The sequence below is a fragment of the Gouania willdenowi genome, chromosome 13 (assembly GCF_900634775.1).
Source record: "Gouania willdenowi chromosome 13, fGouWil2.1, whole genome shotgun sequence".
NCBI lineage: Eukaryota > Metazoa > Chordata > Actinopteri > Blenniiformes > Gobiesocidae > Gouania > Gouania willdenowi.
The window spans coordinates 43852748-43878751 of record NC_041056.1 but is presented as its reverse complement, the minus strand read 5'-3'; the positions used below and the strand labels follow the sequence as shown (position 1 = coordinate 43878751).

General features: G+C 41.4%; 1 protein-coding gene across 1 annotated transcript in view; it reads right to left on the bottom strand.

The window, feature by feature from the left end:
* Nucleotides 1–702: 702 nt before the first annotated feature.
* LOC114475066 (A disintegrin and metalloproteinase with thrombospondin motifs 8-like) overlaps nucleotides 703–26004 on the bottom strand; it is a 42782-nt gene continuing 17480 nt past the window's right edge. Inside the window, exons 3-9 of the mRNA XM_028465768.1 lie at nucleotides 24916–25048; nucleotides 24644–24811; nucleotides 21811–22103; nucleotides 15493–15676; nucleotides 12933–13105; nucleotides 5535–5710; nucleotides 703–4006 (exon numbers count right to left, since the gene is read on the bottom strand). Coding sequence (XP_028321569.1) covers nucleotides 3259–4006; nucleotides 5535–5710; nucleotides 12933–13105; nucleotides 15493–15676; nucleotides 21811–22103; nucleotides 24644–24811; nucleotides 24916–25048 — 1875 coding nt within the window. The 3' untranslated portion in view covers nucleotides 703–3258. The remainder of the gene's footprint in view (nucleotides 4007–5534; nucleotides 5711–12932; nucleotides 13106–15492; nucleotides 15677–21810; nucleotides 22104–24643; nucleotides 24812–24915; nucleotides 25049–26004) is intronic.

Genomic DNA, 26004 nt, shown 5'->3' with positions numbered 1-26004 from the left:
AGCATTTAGCTTATTATACATGTCATGACATTTAATAGCAGTCACGTTATGGTGTGTGAAGAAATAAAGCAGCCACACACACACACACACACACACACACTGACTGGCCATTGGAGGGTTTTAAGCCAATCAGAGCTAAGCTATATTAGAGCTCAGATTTATTCATGTGTTCGTCTGTTAGCAGGATTACATCAAAAGTACTTTTTATGATTTAGACAAAACCTTAAAAAGATCCTCCACTGTTTTTATAAATCTGTCCGAAAACCTTTAACATGTACTTATTAGTAGATCTAATAAAACACATTATTATGTTTAAATCATTTAGTTCAGGGGCCAAATATGGACCAGTTTGATCTAAAGTGGGTCACAGATTATAGATATGAACAGTTTTTTTTAATATCAGTTTAATTCACTTCCAAAATAATTGATTCTGTTATCAAATTTTGTGGAATTTAGAAGAATTTTGTGGAATTGTTTGAGAGGAATTTCAAGATTTGTGGAAATATTGAGAGTTCTTTCCACAATTTGAAATTAACCATAACTGCATTCATGTGATATAAACAAAGGAAAAAATGTAATCCTCTAAAAATATTGTCAAGTTTAATTAAATTGCTGAATCTGAAATAACTACAACTGGATTATTTGGTAATTTACACAATAATTTATGCTCTACAAAAACTGATAAAAAAATTCATTTCCTAATCCACAATATTTGCAGAGCTCAGTTTTATCACTTGACAGCAGCCGTTTTTAATCTGAAATTGTTCTGAAATCTGGCAAATTGTCCTCAAATTATTCCACAACATTTTCCCAAATTCCTAAAATTTGGGAAATACTTGACCTTCATCATTTATAGGTGGAAGTATAAACCAGGGCACATTAACGTCTTATTCCACCTAAAATCTGTGGCCCTCTTCAGATTAAACTGGTCCATATTTGGCCCCTGAACTAAAATGAGTTTGACATCATGATCTGATCAGAATTATTGATAAGAATTATTGATCAGATCACTGAGAAAAGAGGAGGTTTGACTCTGATCTTTTTCATTCAATCAACCCTGTCATTGCTTTTCTTTATTCAACAGTAAATTCTCAAAGGTGAAGATGAAAACTTATATCTAGATTGTAGCTGCAAAGCATGATGCATCCTCCGCCATGCCTCATGCAGGGTTTCCTCTCACGGTCTCTCGCTGTCGTTTCCTTTTCAGGGCTCCATGAAACTCATTGAAACACATTTATTAACTCAACTTTGGTGATTGTTACTATCTCATAAAAGAAATCAAAGCAGAAAAGTGTTAATAATCTGGGCACCTTAAATCCTGAGGTAGATACTTGTAAAGAGTTTCAAATATCAATAGTGGTTATATTGGATATCATCAGTGAGAAGTCTATTATTAGGTGATCCTCAGACATCCTTTGATACAACACATAATAATTTGGGCTGAAAAATAACGACCAACTACATAATTCAATAGAAACCATTCTCTGTAATAACTCCAGAAAGTTCATTTTGTCTTTTTTTTTTAAATAATATGTTAAAGGTTTTCTTTTATTCAGGAAATTTACTTTCACCTCCTGACAAGTTTTGACTGCCAGTCTTCCTCAGAAGCGTCTGCTGATTGCTTTCATGTGTCCATATTAGTTCTTTCTGGGCGTGGCCAACTTGACAGTTGTGTCAGTTTGGCCACACCTCCTGTTGACCCATGGTCTCTGAAGAACAGAGTCCCAGGGTGTGGGGAGACCAGAGACCAATGAGATCAGCAGATGCCTCTGAGGAAAACTGGCAGTTGAAACATGAAAAAGAAAACCCTATCATAAGAAACATTTCTCTCCTACAGACAATAGAAAAAATTAACATAAAAATCTAATCAAACAAGTTTGGATAAATATGTCTATGCTCTGGATCAACCTCTTTCTCTGACCTGGACTTTTATTTAACCCTCCTATTATCCTTGGGGTCAAAGTGACCCCTATTCATGTTTACCAATCAAAAACCTTTTTTTTTGCTAATTTGATGGGTACAATTAAGCATAACATTATGATGATGATGATGATATATTTTTCAATGTGCTGAACACATGTTGCACATTAGTGTTAAGCTGGGCGTCAATTTGACCCCAAGCTGTTTTAGCTGTGTAACCTTACATCCTCACTGACCTGGTCAAAGGTCAAATGTCATATCACCACAACCAATAGGGTTCATACTCTAGTCCTCATTAATGTTTTCAGTAAATTTCAGAAGATTTGGATGAAAACTCTTTCAGATAAATTATTGTAATATAAAAGTTTGTCCTGATGGTGGCGCTAGAGAACAGGTCAAGGTTTCATTATCAAGGCCTTATTCATGGATTCAACAAATAAACAAAGTGTCTGACACTAAAACAAATATCCCTGGGGTCACATTGACCCCATTAATGCAGCAGATTAGTAAAAAAAACATTCACTTTGTTATAAAAGCAGATACTCTTTAAGAGCCACTATTTTGGAAAAACGCGTTGGTCACAATTCAATAGGGCAGCCATTTTTCAAGATGGCCGCCATTGCTATTCAATGGTTATTATATAACCAAAAAATGCTTGGATCGGGACAAACGAGGTGTCAGCAGAAAGGTCTGGTTCTCCTGAGGCTGCAGGTGTTTGGTGTTTTCCTGCACCAGGGGTAACCTCAGTTAATAGGAGAAAGTAGTATCAAAGTCGCTCCCTTTGCTCATACTCCACCGGGAAAACAAAACGTGCCACATTTTTTACAAAATAAGCAATTTTTTTGCACCGTGGTTGTGTTTCGCCTCTAGCGGGCGCAGTTCTAACTCTGCACGGGAGGGATGCACATATTTGGACTTGGGAGGACCAGACCTTTCTGCTGACACCTCATCTGGCCCGATTGAATAGCAATGATGGAACATCTTGAAAAATTTCTGCCATATTGAATTTTTGAGTGGTCAATGCTTTTTTCCAAAATAGTGGCTCTTAGGGAAGATCTGTGCCAAACGTCATGCTTTTCTACCAAAGTGAACGATTCTCTTGAAATATGAGATTAATCTGCTGCACTAAAAGGTTAAAATGTGTTTGAGGATAAAAGGAGGGTTACATTTTTTCCTCTGGACGTACCTGTGGGGTGTGATAAAGTGACACTTAGGGCTCAGTGTGGCGCGCCCCTATTGTTCTGTGTCTCCTGATAACTGGAGCGTTTGTTCTTGAGGAACTGGAACCTGTGAATCTGTGATCCACACCAGGAAAGGAAAGTTCTCCGTTCACATGTCTCATGAGCAGTCCTGGTGGAAACAATCCGCAGACACCGGGTCTGGGACTTTGTTTGGGTCACACTTGTGCGACTCCACAGTCTTTCCCGTGTAGTCTATACAGAAAATGCTGCGTCGGCGCTCGCCTTGGCCACATGTTCGTGAGCAGGCGGACCACGGTCCCATCTGCCACATGGGACAGGGCAGGTCCCCACAGGGCCGTATGTCCACAGGCTTCAGGGCTTTATCACACAGACTGGAGGAAAAGCCTTTGCTGTCCCAACACTCCACGTTCCTGCGGGACCACCCAGACCCACAGCTCTTGGAGCACTCAGACCACTCCCCCAGGACCCACTCAGGCATGCCAAACGGCTGGATCATATGCAACGATGGTAGAAAGTCTTTCTTTTCTTTGGATTTACTGAAGACAACATCTCGGGGGATAAAGAAGGAGTACTTGACCTTGGGGGGGTTTGTTTCCCCCCCTGTGACCAACAGTTGGATGGTTATAGCCTCTTTGAGCTGCCTGAAGCTCTGGATCCTCTCCAGGGAGTTACCAGAACCACTGTAGCGTAGCACCGCCCCCAGCACGGGGATGTCTAGCTCCACCATGGACACAGAGTAGTTACCGTTCAGGATGTAATCCCCACTCTCTCTCTTTATGGCCAGGAAGTTACCGTCATGTTTGACTCCGTTTTTGTGGCTTCGCTGTTTGACGTCGATGTTTGTAGCACCGATAGGAATGGTGACGATGTCACTGTATCCAAAGCTGAGGACAGAAAACAACGTTAAGAGCAGGGTTGGGTAAGTTACTTTGAAAAGTTACAAATTACTAGTTTTCAAAAAAAGTTACTTAAATACTGTCTTAAGAAAGTAACTAAGTTAAATTACATTTGGATTACTTCCTTGTGTCACAAAGACATTTAAATAAAGGTCAACTATAAAAAAGTTGTTCAAAACTGTCTGAAATGACAGAACATTAAAAAGTTAAATTCTTTAATTATTTAATCAACCACGATAACTAAATTAAGGCAGCTTTGTCCTCAAGACATTTTAAAATTATTTATTTTAAGCTAGGCAACAAAATGATTGTAAAAAAAAAAAGGAAATATATTCAGTGCAAATCAAGTCTGTGAAATAAATGTAAAATAAATAAATGTTGTTTAAACATGTTAAGGGACATATTAAAGTGGACATTAAAAACTCTTGGTGATCTGGGCTCATCTGTTAAAACCAGCCTCAGAAACCTTTGGAGGGTCACTGTCATCTACTGACTAAAAACTGTTTTTATCATCTGAGAAATATCTCTAAAGTCAGACATTTATGACTAAAATCAGATCTAGAACTGGTCATACACACATTTATATCATCACACATTAACTATTCTAATTCTGTTCACTCAGGTGTAACACTGCTCTCTCTTTTTATATTCTCTCTTTAATAAAGTGTTTATTACCTTCCTTAGGGAGGGCTGGTGATGGTCACAATTATGCAAAAAAATAAATTCATTTATTTAATTGCAATAACAAAACATGCATTGCTGTCTATAAAAGATTGCACTTCTTCGTAGTGTTGACCTTTGACAGCATGTGCAGACAAAAGAAAAAAATAATTTAAAAAGTACCGGTATAAGTACCGTTTAAGCACGGGAACCGTTTAAAAAATACAGAGTAGGCACCAATATCAGATAAAACCCAACCGATACCCAACCCTACGCACGAGTGTTTAAGTGTACGCACACCACAAGTGTTTTTTGTGTGCGCGCAACACGAGTGTTTGTGTGTGTGTGTGCGGGCACGAGTTTTTGTGTGCGCGCGCATCACAAATGTTTAAGTGTGTGCACATTATGAGTGTTTGTGTGTGCGCATGACGAGTGTTTGTGTGTGCGTGCACCACAAGTTAACTTGGCAAAAATAATCATGAAATATGTTGAAAAAATGTTAAAAGTGACAATAATGGATCAACATATGTGACATTAGGTGCAAAAGTGGTAGAAAGGGTTTATAAATGATGAACATGTCTGGAAAGTAAAAAAATTGCAGAAAAGTCATTGAAATGTGATGTAGAAGTTTCAGAAATGGGAGAAATGTGCAAAAATACATTAAATGGAGCAAAAATATGGAAAGAAAAAGTGATTAAAATATGATAAAATATGGTGAGTTTGGTGGAGTTGTAGAAAAATAGTGAAATAAGCAATCAGCAGTGTCTCACGACCCCAAATGCGGTCCTGACCCCAAGGTTGAGAAGCCCTGCCCTAGCTAACTAATAATAGATTGATGGTGTTTGTATGAACTCACCTGGCCTTGGTGTAGGAACCAGTGATTTTCCTACAGCTCAGTCCACTTCCTTCACACACTCCACACTTGTCCATCCTTTTGTTAGAACCAATGATCTGGTCACATCCTGCCTTCACACACCGACCCTGGACACACACTGATGTGGTGTCAGAGCCACATGTTGTTCCATCAGTTACCTGTAGAGACAGTGCACAACGGTCATCATTAGCACTGCACAAACAAACAAACACATAAACAAAGAGTTGGTCATAAATTATACAGTTTGTGTTCATCTGTTGTTTGAGGTTTACTAAGACTTCCATTACAACACGCTATTTAACCCTCCCATTATCTTTGGGGTCAATTAGACCCAATTCAATGTTTATCAGTCATAAAATAATCGTTGACTTTGTTTTGTTTTCATGACTTTTCCTAAGGTGATGGGTAAAACTGATTAAGCACAAAAATATCATGATGATATTTTTTCAATGTGCTGAACGTTTATTGCGCATCACTGATGACGTGTCCAAGTATCACCGTGAGGTGTATTTGAGTTCTATCACATCTGGCTTTGCCAGTGACCTCCAGGAAAGGCTGGATGACGTCCACGAAAAGAGTGGTGACAACTGGAGAGACAGTGGACAGCCCGGAGAGACGGCAACCGGGGTAGGAAAGGCCAGCCTCCTGACCTACAGCTCCCGCGAGGGGGGCACCCAAAGCTTGCTACGAAGAACCCTACAAGAGAATACCCCCAGGGATGCCCGAGAGGGGGGGAGGATGAGCATCCAACCGGACAGAATTACTGGTTATGACCCAAGCAAATGGACAAATGGACAATGGATTACGAGCGCAGTCTGCATATGCGGCAAGGTCTGCAAGAACTAGAGAGGTCTGAAGATCCACCAGACTAAGATGGCCTGCCTCAAGAGGGAACAAGTGAAGCGACGCTCAGGAACAGCAGCTGATGCAACAGTCTTTGTTGTGCCTGCTGCAGAACCTGGTCAGACGGAGGAGGAGCCAGGTCCGGAGTCTCCCCACAGTACCCGGAACCTCCAAGCAACACAAATCCCCCCACTAAGCAAGAAATCTGAACATCGCAGGGGGAAATGGCCTGTTGCGAACAGCAAGGAGTGGACCATGCTTGATGAGGACGTGGACAAAACCCTGGATTGCATTTCGAAGGGTGACGCTGAACAGAAACTCCAAACCATGTGCTCCCTCATAATGTGCATAGGAGCTGAGCATTTTGGAGTGGAACAGAAGGAAGGGGTTAGAAACACAGCAAAACTCAATCGTCGGGAAGCCAAGATAAGCCAGTTGAGGCAAGAACTCATATCCTTGAGACGCCAGTTTAAGGCAGCCAAGAAAGAGGAGAGACCAGCTCTGTCGGAGCTCACTAACATCGTAAGAAAGAAGCTCATCACGTTGAGAAGGGCTGAAAGGCACAGAAGGAGGGGAAAGGAAAGGGCTCGGAAGCAAAGTGCCTTCATTGGCAACCCCTTCGTCTTCACTAAGAGGCTACTGGGCCAGAAGCGAAGTGGCCACCTCGCTTGCCCTATAGAAGAGATCGACCATCATCTCAATGCCACCTTCAGTGACACTTCAAGAGATCAAGATCTTGGCCCCGTTTGAGGCACTGGTGACACCTCCAGAACCAATATCCCAACTCAACAGCAATGAGCCCACCCTGGCAGAGGTTAAGGGAGTAGTGAAAACTGCAAGATCTAGTTCTGTTCCCGGCCCAAGTGGTGTACCCTATGTAGGAAACTAAACCCCCAAGTTGATCTGGACTTAGAACATTTGGCTGCACCAGTCCGTGGAGTCAGAGAGTCTGCCTCCTACGGTGAAATGCAAACGTGCCCCAAGGGGGGTCTTCTCCCCTTCCTGCCGAACAAAGCACAGGAGAATCCAAGGACAGTCTTCCTCCTGTTATCACCTCTCTGCGACCTTACGATCAAAAGGGAAACAGTCAGTCAATGTTTACATGCTAAGTTTTCAAACTCTGGGCTCCGACCCCCTGCAGATGCTATCACCTCTCGAACCCACACCAATGGTTACACAGGACGATAGAATAATCCCAGTTCTCCCGCTCAAATGAGAACAAAGGACATGTGTTTGACTGAAAAATTACAAATGAAAACATTTTTGGAATGATTTCTACAGAAATTGAAATTGCAAATATTGCCTGTTCAATCACACTCGTTTCATGTAATGCAATAACCAACAGAATGCTATTTTAAAGTGTTTATCATTTAAAAGTACTTAAAAATACCAGAAAACAACACAAACGTTAGTTTGAGGTATTTACTGCGACCATATAGTTAAGAGGAGGCATAACATGATTTTTGACATTTATGTTTATGAGTAATTACAAGTAAAATTCATTAAACGGTTCGTAAAGTGTTTATAGGATATTTTCCAGTCATGTTTGGTATCAAACTCTTTCATTATAGATGATATTTCAAGATATGATGTTGAAAAGATGTTTTGAAATATGTGGAATTAATTATTAGGCATTCTTTTATGTTTAGGAACTTCCTTTGTTGTCTGTCATTCCACTCACATACCACACACCCCACACACCCAAAGGCAGCCAGCTGAGTTGCTGACAACTTTAGACCAATCAACGAAGTTCCCTCTTCAGGAGGCAACTCCCAAAGATAAGCTTTTAAAAGGAAGAACGCCGTTCCTAACTTCAGTTTTTGGACGCGGGCGTTCATGCTCACCCGTGTTCCCTCATGTTCCAATCTTTTCATTTATTTCATTTTATTTTTAGTTGAAACAGTTAGGTTTTGGAGTCAACAGCTGCTTGGTTCGGACGAATCCGGCACCTAGTGACGTGCGTAACAGCCGAAAGGAAGCCCGGCCCGCGACCCGTTGTGGTTAGCCAAGAGCCATTATCTAAGCCAGCTGCGAAGGCCTAACCGCCCGGATCGGCTGAAGGGGCTAAATTCTGTGGAACCGAAACAGAACCAACGGTGGCACGTCCGGCTGTATTTCTTCAAACAGCACCTCCAGGTCCAACCCTGACACCAGCTTCAAGGTACAAGAATGAACTTTCATCAGCAACTTCACCTACAATAGATCACATACATATCTCCATAACTACAAACTTACGCGCACTAACAACATGCTACACACACAGTACAACTCATTCATGTTGGTTCGTCTCCCCCTTGTCCGTCCTCCTCTCCTTGTTATGAGCTCTCTTTATTTTATTCTTTGATTTTATGATCTTATTATTCGAATATGTATCCTGCAATTTTATTCAATATTTAGTAGATTAGCATCCTCCTAGATTAGTGATTTCACTTTATTACATATAATCCTCACTTTTATTAGCCTAGAAATGCATTTCATCATGATTTAATTATCCCATTTCAATTGATATTTTGACTGTGTTAATTGTTGACTTTTGAATAAAAGGTTAAACATAATCTTTGATTCCTCTGATTCATTAAAGCTGTGATTATGGTGTAGATTTGCTGGTAGAATTCACTTTTCCCTGGTTTCACATTGATGAGTTTAGTCTAAAAACTTAGACATATTTCTCCTGTTAAAAGGAGTGGCACCCCGCAAATTTGAAGTAATATTAATAATCATAATTAATATTCTTAGTTATATAACCCATTAATAATAACTCATCTCCTCCTACACCTACAAGGTCTACAAGCAGTGTCCACGGCTCCTCGAGCGTCTGTTGAAGATCTTGAAGGTGATATGGCAGAGAGGGAAAGTTGCCACACAGTGGAGACCCGCCGAAGGCGTCTGGATCGCGAAGGAAAACTCTTAATTTTCTTTAAGATAGTGTCCCAACGACTAACCGAGTTCCTCTTGAAGAATGCCTACATAGACACCTCTGTCCAGAAGGGGGGCGTTCCTGGAGTGCCTGGGTGCCTGGAGCATACAGGAGTGGTGACGCAGTTGATCCGGGAGGCAAGGGAAAACAAAGGAGATTTGGCAGCTCTCTGGCTTGACTTAACCAATGCCTACGGATCTATCCCGCATAAGCTTGTTGAAACAGCACTGACAAGACACCACGTTCCTGGGAAGATCTGCAACCTCATTATGGACTATTACAATGATTTCAGCGCAAGAGTCTCCTCAGGCCAAGTAACATCTACCTGGCACCACCTGGAGAAGGGCATAATCACCGGCTGTACAATCTTGGCGTCACTCTTCTCCTTGGCCATGAACATGATTGTCAAGTCGGCGGAGGTTGAATGCAGAGGGCCAAAATCAAGATCTGGGACCCGGCAGCCCCCCATAAGAGCCTTTATGGATGACTTGATAGTGATGACCACATCTGTGCCTGGGTGCAGGTGGCTCCTTCAGGGGCTTGAACGGCTCATCACTTGGGCAAAAATGAGCTTCAAGCCAGCTAAGTCCAGGTCTCTAGTCTTAAAAAAAGGTAAAGTGGCCAACCATTTCCGCTTTTCAGTTGGAGGGACAAAGATTCCAACGGTGACCAAAAGACCTGTCAAGAGCCTGGGCAAAATCTTTGACAGCTCTCTGAGGGATGCAGCGGCTTTGCAGCAGACAAAGAGCGACCTGACTTCTTGGCTCACAGCCATCGATAAATCTGGTCTCCCAGGAAAGTTTAAGGCCTGGATGTACCAGCAGGGAGTTCTACCTAGAATTCTCCGGCCTCTGTTAATCTATGAGGTACCAATGACAACGGTAGAGGTACTAGAGAAGACCACCAGCAAGTTTTTGAGGAAATGGCTGGGGCTTCCTCGGTCCTTGAGCAGCATTGCCTTTTATGGCCAATCCACCAAGCTGCATCTCCCTCTCAGTGGACTCTCGGAAGAATTCAAAGTTTCCCGCTCTAGAGAGGTAATGATGTACAGGGACTCCGCAGATGTTAAGGTTGTTGTTAAGACCGAGAGGAAGTGGCAGGCACAAGAAGCCATAAGCAGAGCGGAGACACGGCTGAGGCACAAGACCTTGGTGGGTACCGTGGCAATGGGGAGGGCAGGCCTTGGTAGTTTTCCTAGGCCACGCTACGACAGGGCTCGCTGCAAGGAGAAGCACCAATTAGTCCAAGACAAGATCCGTGCAGAGCTCGAGGAAGAACGGTACAGCAAGATGGTCAGCATGTCCAAGCAAGGGCCGTGGACAAGGTGGGAGCATGCAGAAGCTCGCAAACTCACCTGGGCAGAGCTCTAGAGAGCTGAACCTCTGTGAACAAAATTCCTCATTCAGTCTGTATATGACGTCCTCCCAAGCCCGGCCAATCTGCACACCTGGGGCCTAGCTGACACTCCGGACTGCAAACTCTGCCAGAGGAGGGGCACCTTGGAGCACATCTTGAGCTGTTGTCCAAACGCTCTAGGGGAGGGACGGTATCGCTGGTGCCATGACCAAGTTTTAAAATCCCTGGCTGAGTCCATCTGTGTAGCGATACAATATAGCAAGTCCCAGGTCACCCCTAAGCAATCAATCACCTTCATTAGAGCAGGACAGAAAGCAAACCACAAGCCGAGCTCTGCAGGAGGGCTCCTCGCCACCGCTCTTGACTGGCAGCTCCAAGTTGACCTGGGAACAAAACTCAAGTTCCCGGCAAATATCGTCCCCACTTCACTCCGCCCAGACATGGAGTTAACATCTGATTCAACCAAGCAAGTGGTGCTACTGGAGCTCACGGTCCCCTGGGAGGACTGGATTGACGAAGCCAATGAGCGAAAGAGGGCCAAATTATGTGAGCTCACCACAGAGTGCCGGAGCAATGGCTGGAGAGCTCGCTGTGAACCAATCGAAATCGGGTGCAGGGGTTTTGCAGGTCACTCACTACAGCGAGTGTTCAAACTCCTAGGCATTAGAGGACAGCAGTTGAGAAAAGCCACCAAGAACATCCTTGAGGCCACAGAAAAGGCCTCCAGGTGGCTGTGGATCCGTAGGGGGGATCAGTGGTGCGCCACTTGAACACAGGCTGGGGTCTGATCACCCCCGGTTGGGTCGCCCAGGCGACCAAGACCCGAAACACCTTATGACCCCGGGTTCATCACTGATGACGTGTCCAAGTATCACCGTGAGGTGTGTTTGAGTTCCTTCCTGTTGAAATAAACATCCATTTTTATTCAGATTTCTGCTGTGCAATGCGTAATGCTATTTTTGGTTCCACTCTTTGGTGCCGTTACGCATGTGTCTAGTTCAGCAGTGCTTTGACCAATCAGAATGTTTGCATTGCAAAGCTCAGAACTTGTAGAAAATGGTGATATCAAATGCTATGGGGGTGGCTTTAGCCCTGGCCAATCAGAGCTGGGTAAAGTAGGGACCGGCCATTTTACGCACGAGCGCTAAGCGCTCGTTGGACGAATTTCTCTGCTTAGAATAATAATAATAATAATAATAATAATAATAATAATAATAATAATAATAATAATAATAACAGACACTTTTCAGTTAAAACAATTACACACAAGTACAAAAATAAACTAACAACAAATGTAAATACAGAAAATAAGTAACAATCATAAGTTAAAAGCCAATTTAAAAAGGTGAGTTTTGATGAGTGATTTGAAAGTTGGAGGGTCAGTACAGTGTTGAATGTTCCAGAAGGGGGGGCTGCTATGGAGAAGGCTCTGTCCCCCCAGGGTCGGTGCTTAGTTCTGAGAGGGGGAGATTGGAGGTTGGCTTTAGAAGAATGAAGGCTGCATGCAGGGGTATGAGGGTGCAGGAGAGCCATGAGGTAGGAGGGGGCGGGGCCTGAAGGTTAAGGGCTTGATACGATAAGGGACAGGGAGCCAGTGGAGATTTTGAAGGACAGGGGTGATGTTTTCGGGTGTGGGTGAGAAGACGTACAGCAGAGTTTTAGACGTAGTGAAGTTTATGAAGGACTTTGGATGGTGTTGCAATAGTGGAGACTGGATGTGATCCATGTATGGATAAGGCTTTCAGCAGCAGAAAATGAGCGTAGTGGATGGATGTGGGCAATGTTTTTGAGGTGAAGGAAGGCGGTTCTAGTGAGCTGGGTGACATGGTGGTCAAAGGAGAGCTGGCTGTCAAAGATGACTCCAAGGTTTCTGATATGAGGAGAGGGAGAGAGAGTAGAGTGGTCTATTGTGAAGGAGAAGTTATGAAAGGAATTTGTAGCCGATAATTATGATGTCTGATTTGGCATCATTGAGGGAGAGGAAGTCGGTGTGCATCCATTTCTTTATTTCATTGAGGCAGTTTGTCAGGGTAGAACGGATTTCACTGGTGATTGAATTGGTGGAGATGTAAAGCTGGATGTCATCTGCATAACGGTGGACATGGAGACAATGCTGATAATGTTACCAAGGGGGAGCAAGTATATGATGATCAGGAAGGGACCAAGCACTGAACCCTGGGGAATACCTTTGGGACAAAGGAGCTATGGAGAGGAGCAGTTCTTGATGTTAATGAATTGTTGTCTGTTACTGAGGTAGGACACACCTTGGAGTCAAACACTTTGAACTCGCTGCTTCCTCGGGCCCTACAGAACAGCTTACAGCGGTCCCTGGGAGAGACCCCTGCATACTTAGGGATCCACTGCTTCACGTTCCCCCTGTGGTCCATGTACATGGGGCTGTTGTATTTCTCACACTGCTCCTCTCGGAAACTTTTACCTACAAACACACCAAACACACACGGTTCAGACAAAAATAATTCAAAAGGTTGTTTTTTTGTTTTTTTAAATTAACCATGTGGTAGCCACAGTAACATACATTTGTATTTTTTCGAAGCATTTTTAAGAAAGTATGAAATTAAATGACATATTAATCCAAAACATTATGAATATGCAGTAACTGATTTCTCAATGGAGAAGGAAAGGTAGAGCTCACACTTCTTTTATAGACAAAAAATATGAACAAAGACATTTGTTTCTTTTATTCCAGAACATAAAATCAAAACTTCATCAAAAGCACCTACACACACACACACACACACACACACACACACACACACACACACACACACACACACACACACACACACACACACACACACACTGCAGTAACCCTTTTTTTTTCTTTTTTTTTTCCGTGTGGATTAGATTAGATTAGATTGTTTTATTTGAAAGGGGACAGTGCAATTTTATATAACACATGAACAAACATGGTTAAAAAAGCCAGAATTAGCCAGAAGGCTATTTTTCATCTGTAGTCATCTGGCCAAGATGTAAAAAGGCATTAAAATACAAGCATGACAATACATTTACAAGTCAATAACAACAATAACAGTACCTGTTACAATATTAAAACACACAAAAAACACGTGTTCAAAAGGCTACGTTATCTAATACAATACAATGCAGAGCAACATGCTCGACTTTTAATGTTGGCAGATGTACATGTTAATAAGACAAATTTTCCATTTTTTTGTAAAGGCCTTGTAAGTGGTTAGCTGTTTAACCTCCTCAGGTGTTGAGTTCCACTCAGCAGCGCCCCTAACTGACCAGGCCGAGCGACTGAAAGCACTCCTGCGCAGAGGGATGACACAATGGCCTCTTACAGAGCCTGGAGTGACGCGCTCAGAGCTGTTTCTTTGGCTGATGAACTCTGCCAGAGGAGTTGGAGCCAAATCATGTGTTACTTTGTATATGAGACTCAGATCTGCAAATCTATGGAGACTGTCCCAATTTAAAAGGGGGTACTTTTTTAGGATTGCACAGTGATGATAGTGCCTTGGTTTTCAACCCAAGACTTTAATGGCTTGTTTGTATAATGTTTCCAAAGGTCTTTTTGCACTCTGACTAGCCTGAGACCAACTTGTTAGGCAGTAGTTAAAGTGGCTGAAAATCATGGAATGTAGATTTAGCGGAAATTTGCTAGATTAAACTTGATATTTTTACATAATTTGTCAATATGGGCTTTAAAGGTGAAGTGAGAATCTATTACTAACCCAAGGTATTTGTATTGATTTACAATTTGTAATTTTTCTCCAGCTACTAGTATGTCAGGATTAGATGAGGCTCTATTGGTTTTACTGAAAAACATACCTATAGTTTTTGAAGTATTTAGCTGCAGGCAGTTCTCCTGCAGCCAGGAAGTGACAAGAGTCATTGCTTTGGTAAGTTTATCTGTAACAATGTCCTTGGAGCGACCGTGAACAAATACAACGCTGTCATCTGCATACATCAAACATTCAACTTCAGAGCAGACAGTCGGCAAATCATTAATATAAAGGCTAAATAAGAGGGGCCCTAATATTGAGCCCTGAGGAACTCCGGTGGTTAGCCTAAGAGACTCAGACTTGCTGTTGTTAATTAATACAGATTGAGTACGATCATACAGGTATGATTCAAACCAGCTCACAGTCACGAGAGAAATTAAATTGTGAGAGTTTAGAAAGTAGAACAGAATGGTTTACTGTGTCGAAAGCTTTCCTGAGATCTAAGAATACCGCTACTACTCCACCCTTGTCAAGAGATGATTTTATTCTCTCAATAAAAAGGCATGTAGCGTTTCATGGAGTGTTTGGATCTGAAGCCAAACTGTGTGGTGTGGAAAGAGGCGGAGCTACTGTTTAAGTACTGGACAATCTGCTCAACCACCCATTTTTCTGCAACTTTGGAAATGGCTGAATAAAGTTAAGTTTTCCCCTTAAATTGTAACCAGGGTTGGAGTCAATTACATTTAACTTACACTTTAATGTTATGAGTCGACTAAATCGTTCACAGATATAGTTGACTAAAATATAATCCATAAGAGTTTGTTTTTTTTTTTGCTGAAAATTCTGTTATTGTTGATCAACCTGATACTGATGAATGAGTAACATGATCACATGATCCTGATTGGATTTTGTCCGATGTGATGAAATTATAGTTTCATTAGTTTTATTAGTTGAAGGAAATATCAATATATTTTCATATAGATTTATTTATTTATTTTTTGTATATCGTCTTATTCTAGTTACTTGAAAAATGTAGTTGATGAAAGCTGTGACGAAGTGTGTGTAAAAGCTTTTTATTGTATCAAAGTGTTTCCCGTAAGGAATAAAACAGATGTTTCACCTTGACTCTCACAGGGCTGGATGTTACAGGACTGGTACTGGACTCTCTGACCCTCACAGTAGTTTCCACCGTTCTGAGGAACAGGGTTAGAACACTCTCTGTAGGAGAACTCTACGCCACCGCCACATGTCTTTGAACACTGTTGCCACGGCCCCCAGGAGCTCCAGCCCCCGTGTACGGCTATCTGTGGTGGAAAAGGTGGTGAAATGGGTTTGAAAAAAAACACAGAAAGTGATTAAAATCTGCAAATTGTGAATCGTGAATGTGGTTAAATTGGCAAAAATAATCATGAAATCTGGTGAAAAGAGGTTAAAAGTGACAATAATGGATCAACATATGTGACATTAGGTGTAAAAGTGGTAGAAATGGTTTATAAGTGCTGAACATGAAAGTGATGAAAATGTGTTAAAATATGGTGAGTTTGGTGGAGTGGCAGAAAAATGGTAAAATAAGCAAAAATTGGCTTGAATTGTTTAAAAAATAATCTTAGTTTCTTGAAGGCTTCTGGTGACCCCCTCCCAGTGTCTCACAACCACAAATGGGGTCCTGACCCCAAGGTTGAAAACCCCTGGGTTAATCCAAACCACAGTGTGGGTCTGTGGCTGCGACTCCAGGATAAATGCGTTGGTGTTCAACACGTACGTGACCTCGTTTCACTCTGCCCACATTTCTGGCAGGTGTGTCCCTGTGTGTGTGTGTGTGTGTGTGTGTGTGTGTGTGTGTGTGTGTGTGTGTGTGTGTGTGTGTGTGTGTGTGTGTGTGTGTGTGTTGTGTGTGTGTGTGTGTGTGTGTGTCCATGTGCATTGTTTCCAATAGTTTTTACTAGTCTGGACAGCAGTCAACATGGCTGTGTTCACACAGAGCTGATATCACCACAACAAAGATGAACTAATGTCTATGTGCTGAACGTAAAAAAGTAGAAACACTGATTAATCACTATCAAATGTCTGTGAGCAGCCGCGGTGCAACGCCGGGGGAGCTAAGGCCTTGCTCAAGAGCTCTGAGTGAAGAATCACAGCAGATTACAACCTGTGATCTTCCTCTTGTCTCCACTCAGGTGGAAAATATCTGTTGGTTATGTTATTTCTTCAGTAACACATTGATGAAGTGTAACTAAACTTATTGAGACTGGATTTGCCATTAATACAAAAAAATCTTTGTCTCCAAGTACAATACACCAGGGGTTCTCAACCTTGGGGTGAGGGCCCCATTTGAGGTTGTGAGACACTGAGGGGGTCGCAGGATGCCTTCAAGAAACTAAGATAATTTTATGAAAAATTAAAGTCTATTTTTTTTAATTGTTTTTATGGTTTACCCTTTTTCAGCAACTCCACCAAACTCACCATATTTTAACCTATTTGCATCACTTTTTAGTACGGGTACTACGTTAGTACAAGTACTACGGTAGTACGTTATGATGAGTAGTACATTAGCATGAGTAGTACGTTAACATGAGTAGTACGTTAGCATGAATATTACGTTAGGATGAGTAGTACGTTAGTATGAGTAGTAAATTAGTATGAGTAGTATGTTAGTATAAGTAGTACGTTAGGATGAGTAGTACGTTAGTATGAGTAGTAAAATAGCATGAGTAGTACGTTAGTATGAGTAGTACGTTAGTATGAGTAGTAAATTAGTATGAGTAGTATGTTAGTATAAGTAGTACGTTAGGATGAGTAGTACGTTAGTATGAGTAGTAAAATAGCATGAGTAGTACGTTAGTATGAGTAGTACGTTAGTATGAGTAGTAAATTAGTATGAGTAGTATGTTAGTATAAGTAGTACGTTAGGATGAGTAGTACGTTAGTATGAGTAGTAAAATAGCATGAGTAGTACGTTAGTATGAGTAGTAGTACGTTAGTACGAGTGGTACGTTAGTATGAGTAGTACATTAGCATGAGTAGTACATTAGTATGAGTAGTACGTTAGTATGAGTAGATTACAACATTAGCATGAGTAGTACATTAGTATGAGTAGTACATTAGCATGAGTAGTACATTAGTATGAGTAGTACATTAGTATGAGTAGTAGTACGTTAGTATGAGTAGTACGTTAGTATGAGTAGTACGTTAGTATGAGTAGTAAATTAGTATGAGTAGTACGTTAGTATGAGTAGTACGTTAGAATGAGTAGTAAATTAGCATGAGTAGTAAATTAGCATGAGTAGTACATTAGTATGAGTAGTACGTTAGTATGAGTAGTACGTTAGTATGAGTAGTACGTTAGTATGAGTAGTAAAATAGCATGAGTAGTACGTTAGTATGAGTAGTAGTACGTTAGTATGAGTAGTACGTTAGTATGAGTAGTGCGTTAGTACGAGTGGTACGTTAGTATGAGTAGTACATTAGCATGAGTAGTACATTAGTATGAGTAGTACATTAGCATGACTGGTACGTTAGAATGAGTAGATTACAACATTAGCATGAGTAGTACATTAGTATGAGTAGTACATTAGCATGAGTAGTACATTAGTATGAGTAGTACATTAGTATGAGCAGTACATTAGTATGAGTAGTACATTAGTATGAGTAGTACATTAATATGAGTAGTACGTTAGTATGAGTAGTACGTTAGTATGAGTAGTACGTTAGCATGAGTAGTACATTAGTATGAGTAGTACGTTAGTATGAGTAGTACGTTAGTATGAGTAGTACATTAGTATGAGTAGTACATTAGCATGAGTAGTACATTAGTATGAGTAGTACGTTAGTATGAGTAGTACGTTAGTATGAGTAGTACGTTAGCATGAGTAGTACATTAGTATGAGTAGTACGTTAGTATGAGTAGTACGTTAGTATGAGTAGTACATTAGTATGAGTAGTACATTAGCATGAGTAGTACATTAGTATGAGTAGTACATTAGTATGAGTAGTAAATTAGCATGAGTAGTACATTAGTATGAGTAGTACGTTAGTACGAGTAGTACGTTAGTATGAGTAGTACGTTAGCATGAATAGTACGTTAGCATGAGTAGTACATTAGTATGAGTAGTACCATAGCATGAGTAGTACATTAGCATGAGTAGTACGTTAGTATGAGTAGTACGTTAGTATGAGTAGTACGTTAGTATGAGTAGTACATTAGCATGAGTAGTACGTTAGTATGAGTAGTACGTTAGTATGAGTAGTACGTTAGCATTAGTACATTAGTATGAGTAGTACGTTAGTATGAGTAGTACATTAGCATGAGTAGTACATTAGTATGAGTAGTACGTTAGTACGAGTGGTACGTTAGTATGAGTAGTACGTTAGCATGAGTAGTACGTTAGCATGAGTAGTACATTAGTATGAGTAGTACCATAGCATGAGTAGTACATTAGTATGAGTAGTACGTTAGTATGAGTAGTACGTTAGCATTAGTACATTAGTATGAGTAGTACGTTAGTACGAGTAGTACGTTAGTATGAGTAGTACGTTAGCATGAGTAGTACGTTAGTATGAGTAGTACGTTAGCATGAGTAGTACATTAGTATGAGTAGTACGTTAGCATAAGTAGTACATTAGTATGAGTAGTACGTTAGTACGAGTAGTACGTTAGCATGAGTAGTACGTTAGCATGAGTAGTACATTAGTATGAGTAGTACCATAGCATGAGTAGTACATTAGTATGAGTAGTACGTTAGTACGAGTAGTACGTTAGCATGAGTAGTACGTTAGTATGAGTAGTACGTTAGTATGAGTAGTGCATTAGTATGAGTAGTACGTTAGTATGAGTAGTACATTAATATGAGTAGTACATTAGCATGAGTAGTACGTTAGTACGACAACACAGCCCAAGATTAAAGTAAAAGCAGCTAAATTAAAAGTACAACGCTGAATGTGAAGGAACATGAGGTCAAAGGTTAAGAGTTGAGTGCAGTTCCTTCCTGTTTTTGATATGTTGTTGTTCTAACCTAAGGCTAAAAGAGTCAGATGAAGTAAAGATGTTCCACCTCTCACAGACAATCTGCTGAGTCAGATGGAATGCTGTTAAATTCTTTGATTGTTCCGTTTGTCAGTAAACCTCAGAGGAAATGACTTGTGAGCACATGCAGGAATATTAACATCAAGATGCAACATGAACCATGTGATGTGATATATTAAAAAAAAAGCAGTGGAAAGAGTAAAACATCCCACATAGATTCAAGCTGGGCTGTGATAGTAACGTAAGAAACAGAGGTGGGACTCCATTAAAACAATTAATCTAAAAATTAGACTGTAATTAATAAATCTACATCCACTATTATATTCAACATAAGAAGCAACATTTTCCAGTTTAAAAGTATGTTAGTTTATGACAAAATCAATGAAAACAATAAATGATGTTAAACAACTAAATAATGTTTATTATTTACATCACTGAGTGCTAACATGATGTGTAATATGAATAAATAATATGATTGTATTGTTTAAAAAACACTAACTTATATTTAACTAAAATATATTTATGTTTTTCTGGATTTTTAGTAAACTTTCTAAAACAAATGTTTTTGTATTAAAATAAAAACATGACTTAGTCCAGAACATTCCAGAGAAATATAAACTGAACAGTGTAAAATATTTATAATATCTGTGGATATCATGAAATAAACAGAACAACTGATGAAGATGATGAATTTAGTTTAAAATAGTTTTTCTACATAACAGTTGATAAGTTGGGTCAGACGATGCTATTTGTAGCAGCCCTTCTAGCCCCGCCCACATCCTCTACCACAGAGTGGTCGACTGTCACTACAATCATTTATCACTGACTTTGTTCATTTGTCACTCATGGATTTATTATTGGTTCTGAACCCTGTCTGAGTGTCAGTGTGGATTGGAGACACTGTCTGCTCCACCAGGACCATTGTCCCTGCTAGCTGTTACATGTTAGCATTGATGCTAGCTGCTACATGTTAGCATTGAGGTGTTAGCTGCTACATGTTAGCATTGAGGTGTTAGCTGCTACATGTTAGCATTGAGGTGCTAGCTATTATATTGAGGTGTTCGCTGCTACATGTTAGCATTAAAGTGTTAGCTGCTACATGTTAGCATTAAGGCATTAGCTGCTACATGTTAGCATTGAGGTGATAGCTATTACATTGAGGTGTTAGCTGCTACATATTAGCACTGAAGTGCAAGCTGCTACATGTTAGCATTGAGGTGCTAGCTGCTACATGTTATCATTGAGGTGCAAGCTGCTACATGTTAACATTGAGTTGCTAGCTACTACATTGAGGTGTTAGCTGCTACATGGCAGCATCGAGGTGCTAGCTGCTAAATGTTAGCATTGAGGTGCTCGCTGCTACATGTTAGCATTGAAGTGGTAGCTGCTACGTGCTAGCATTGAGGTGCTAGCTATTACATTGAGGTGTTAGCTGCTACATGTTAGCATTGAGGTCCTTGCTGCTACATGTTAGCATTGAGGTGTTAGCTGCTACATGTTAGCATTGAGGTGCTAGCTATTACATTGAGGTGTTAGCTGCTACATGTTAGCATTGAGGTGTTTGCTGCTACATGTTAGCATTGAGGTGTTAACTGCTACATGTTAGCATTGAGGTGCTAACTATTACATGTCAGCATTGAGGTGCTAGCTGCTACATGTTAGCATTGAGGTGCAAGCTGCTACATGCTAGCATTGAGTTGCTAGCTACTACATTGAGGTGTAAGCTGCTACATGGCAGCATTGAGGTGCTAGCTGCTACATGTTAGCATTGAGGTGCTCGCTGCTACATGTTAGCATTGAAGTGTTAGCTGCTACGTGCTAGCATTAAGGTGCTAGCTATTACATTGAGGTGTTAGCTGCTACAAGTTAGCATTGAAGTGCTTGCTGCTACGTGTTAGCATTGAGGTGTTAGCTGCTACATGTTAGCATTGAGGTGCTCGCTGCTACATGTTAGCATTGAAGTGTTAGCTGCTACGTGCTAGCATTAAGGTGCTAGCTATTACATTGAGGTGTTAGCTGCTACATGTTAGCATTGAAAAGCTTGCTGCTACATGCTTAGCGTCGAGGTGTTAGTTGCTACATGTTAGCATTGAGGTGTTAGCTGCTACATGTTAGCATTGAGGTTTTAGCTGCTACATGTTAGCATTGAAGCACAGCAACGACTTCTCTGGTTCTGTTTCTTGTGTTGTGGTCTGTGCATCAGTATTTCGGGTATACAGGGAACTTGTGCAATGAGAAAGGTTCCACATTGTTTGGAGTAATTATCAAATATGTGGTTACAATGATAATTTACTCCAACTCTGCTGGCCAATGCTGCTGCTACCAGTATAATGTTGATGCTGGTTCTGCATCTACCAGCACTGGCTGTTGTGTGTGTGTGTGTCTGTGTGTGACTGTGTTTCTTCTTTAAATTACCATAGGCTGTGTGATGTTGTGGCTGGACCAGCAGGCTCCATGGAGGCAGGTTCTGTTGGTTCCACAGGGGCTCCCATCAGCCCAGGGTAAGCTACCATTCTTAGTGGAACACTGGGGTGTTCCCTCCTCCTGACACCACAGCTGGCTGCACACGTCACTATCAGACGTGTTGGGGCAGTGGATGAAGTCCTCTCCAAACATCTGCTGGCACTGATGGTCCAGGCTGTAAATGGTTCCTGGTAGCTCCCTGGGTAGAGACATGGAGCTCTCTGGGACGTCCAGCAGACAGTCGCCTGAGGTCAGAGGGCATGAGACGGGTTTCACAAAGACAGCATACTACACACCCACACACTTAAACACTACCATATTTCTACTGGATGCGTATCTGCTCTGAAATGTCTCCGCTGTGTATCTACATCTGCAAACCTCCCAGATTTTGACTTTTTTTTCCCCAGCACCTCATTTGCTTTCAGGTGATTAAATATTTCAGTATTATATTAGGACAGCTGTGTCTTTTATTGAGGTGAAATCACTGGAAATCTCATTGTAAACACAAAAAGAATGTAAAAACTGAGCATGAGTGAGGAAGAGAGGGGAAAGTCAGGCCACGTCTAAAATTCTGTCTTGTCAGTTTAGAAGGACGGTAGAAAATAGCTTAAAAAAGGAAGTTGGATTTTAAGAGTTTTTAAGCCAATAAGTGAAGCTTAGCCTGAGGTAAAGGTTGTTTCGGTGGAAATCGCGGAGCAGCAGCAGTTAGCGTAGCTAGTAGCAGCAGTTAGCATAGCTAGCAGCAGCAGTTAGTGTAGCTAGTAGCAGCAGTCAGCATAGCTAGCGACAGCAGTTAGCGTAGCAATTAGGAGCAGTTAGCGTAGCTAGTAGCAGCATTTAGTGTAGCGAGTAGCAGCAATTAGCGTAGCTAGTAGCAGCAGTTAGTGTAGCGAGTAGCAGCAGTTAGCATAGCTATCAGCAGCAGTTAGCATAGCAACTAGCATCAGTTAGCAAAGCTAGTAGCAGCAGTTAGCATAGCTAGTAGCAGCAGTTAGCATAGCTAGCAGCAGCAGTTAGCGTAGCTAGCAGCAGCAGTTAGCGTAGCTAGCAGCAGCACCTGTAGATGATGCTAATACAGGAGAACCAACAGACAGGACACAGGAGGAGAACTATCCAGAGGACATGAGGAGGACTCAGGGACAGAGAGAAGTTAAAGTTCTGATATAGACATTAAGACTCAGGCTCAGTTCAAAGCTCAGATGATCTGCTGCTCTAGGTTTATGAAAGACAAGGCAGGCCTCGGCTGGAAATATGGAAAAAAGTTGCTAGGATGCAAAGTTCTCCTTCTGTTTTGGACAAATAAAATGTAAACACATTATATTTTCATTTTCTACTGATTCATTAGAGGAGTTATGGGTACATTGTATGGCTACATTAGCGGTGATTAGCGCTGTCCTTGGTGCTGAAACATGAGATGTGACAGATGTCACTCAGAGTGAGAGACGGACGATTGTCTGTGTTTCTTTAATGCTGACTCATCATTCTTTTATTAATCATTTAGATTCATTGGTTGTTTGTGTTCACGTGATATTATTGGTCTGTTCAGTTACAAAAGGAACATTTTTGTCTCTCTCACCCGGCGTTTGTTCAGGGACCGGATGATTTACACATTAAGCTCTGAATAAGGTCAATATTTAAATGTGAAATACGATTTTAAAAGAGCTTGGATCAGGCCAAACGTGGTGTCAGTCGAAAGGTCCGGTTCCCCGAGTCCGACTAGGTGCTTGGTTTTTGGCTAGAGTCCGAATTGCAATCGCTAGCTAAAACTCATCATTTTCTGGCAGAAAGAAAAGTGATTATTTTAATGAAAATGTGGTATCAACAGGTTTGAATATGTGCTTGGTTTTTGGATAGAATCTGAAATGGACCCGCTGGAGGCCCCGGAATGTCTGTTTTCCTCTGCCAGGGGTAACATCTGTGAGTGGGAGAAACAGCTTTGATACTGCTTCTCCAAAAGTGCTCAGATAGGGCCAAATGTCTGCAGGTCAGTAAATGGATTACATTACAGTCCGCCTTGAACATGGAGTATTTCATTTTGAAAATAATCTGGATATCTTATTGTGTTCATGCACTACTTCCTGTCTCACACAGGCTTATTGTTGTTGAATTGCTGCAGCTCCAGTAAAAAACGTACTGTCACTAAGTAACGTGCTTCTTATTTTGTTGTTTATTTTGAGTTGGTTGAAGGTGCACATTCATTCATTAGCTCTATTTATTAGCTCAATGTTTCATTTGTCTCACGGTGACGGCGTTTCATGTTGATTCTGCCCATTTCCACGTTTAACCGTTTTCATTGGTCGATTCCATGATTCTGTCCACGATTCCTATAACGCGGATTTTATAGGGCCCGAGTTGTGTGTTCAGCTGCAGCTGAGGGGAGGGGCTGCATGTGTGTCTGTAGCAGCGAATAAAGTTGTGTCAATTGAAACAGGTGAGGAAAAAAAGAAGTGGAGATGAACCATAGATATATTAAGAGATGTGAACGCGGTGCTGTTAGTATCGATGCTTTTGCAAGTGAGTATCGGATACGATGCTCACTTTTTGGTATAGATACTTTATTCAGTATCAAGTTTTTTGACACCACTAACCTGTGACCAGTTGTTCTGATTGAACAGCTGCTATAAAGCCAGGCTTCTGATTGATCAGAGCTGAGTGGGGAGGAGCTTAAGACAGAAGTGAAGGCACTCCTTCTTTTTGCACCAAAAGAACTGCTTATTTTTAAAGGATTGACTATAAATTGAAAACGAGTACGGATCTGGTGGAAATTGGGGGTTATGTTTCGTACCGTGGCCGTTGTCGAAGAAGTCCGTGACGTAGAGAGCGCTGCAGGGAGACCAGGGGGCCGTCTGGTTCAGGTTCACTAAATATGGAGCCATCAGGTGCTGTCGTCCCAGGTCCCCAAACAGCCTCTCACATGTCTTGGAGTCATCGTGCGGCATGCTTAACACGTGACCTGCAGAACAGGAAGAAGAAAGCTGGCGTCAACATCACACGCTACAGGCCAACACAGGCTTCGCCCCCTACAGGCCGACCCAGGGAGTACAAACAAGGACTGACCCAGCTCATGAGCCACAGTGAACGCAGCTTGTAAACCACTGTCTTCAACCACTGAGCAGCTTCTTGTTGGGTCACACATGGTTCCGTCCTCGGCCACGCCCAGTGTTTCACAGCTCTTATGTCCACAGATGTCCTGATGAGACACAAAGACAAAAGAGCCACTGATGAAGATGATTGGGTCACAGCAATTACACATTTAAAAAATACACTCAGTTTATGATCATTTTTGATTTTATTCATAGAATTAGTGCAGTACAAAAAGTATTAATTAGATAGTAGCTTTATTTTTTTTAACCCAAAACAGTGCAGAACTTTTCTCATTTCACAAGTTCCCGCTATACCCACAACACAAAACACAGGAAAACCAGAGGAGATGTCGTTGCTGTGCTTTGTGGGCGTTAATTTACTTTAAATAAAAAACACTGGATGAAAAACTAAAGCCTCGTTGTGTGAAAATTGTTAGAGAAGAGTTTGTGGATCAGCAGAGCTCTGCTAGCCTCAGCTAGCACATCAGTGCTAAACATGTAGCAGCTAGAACTTTAATGCTAACCATGTAGCAGCTAGCACCTCAATGTTACACATGTAGCAGCTAGCACCTCAATGCTAACATGTAGCAGCTAGAACCTCAATGCTAACATGTAGCAGCTAGCATCTCAATGCTACACATGTACCAGCTATAACCTTAATGCTAAAAATGTAGCAGCTGGAACTTTAATGCTAACATGTAGCAGCTAGCACCTCAATGCTAACATGTAGCAGCTAGAACCTCAATGCTAACATGTAGCAGCTAGCATCTCAATGCTAACATGTAGCAGCTAGCACCTCAATGCTAACATGTAGCAGCTAACACCTCAATGCTAACATATAACAAATAGCACCTCAATGCTAACTTGTAACAGCTAGCCCATCAATGTTAACATGTAGCAGCTATTACCTCAATGCTAATATGTACCAGCTAGCACCTCAATGCTAACATGTAGCAGCTAGCACATCAATGCTAACATGTAGCAGCTAGCACCTCAATGCTAACATGTAACAGCTAACACCTCAATGCTAACATGTAGCAGCTAGCACCTCAATGCTAATATG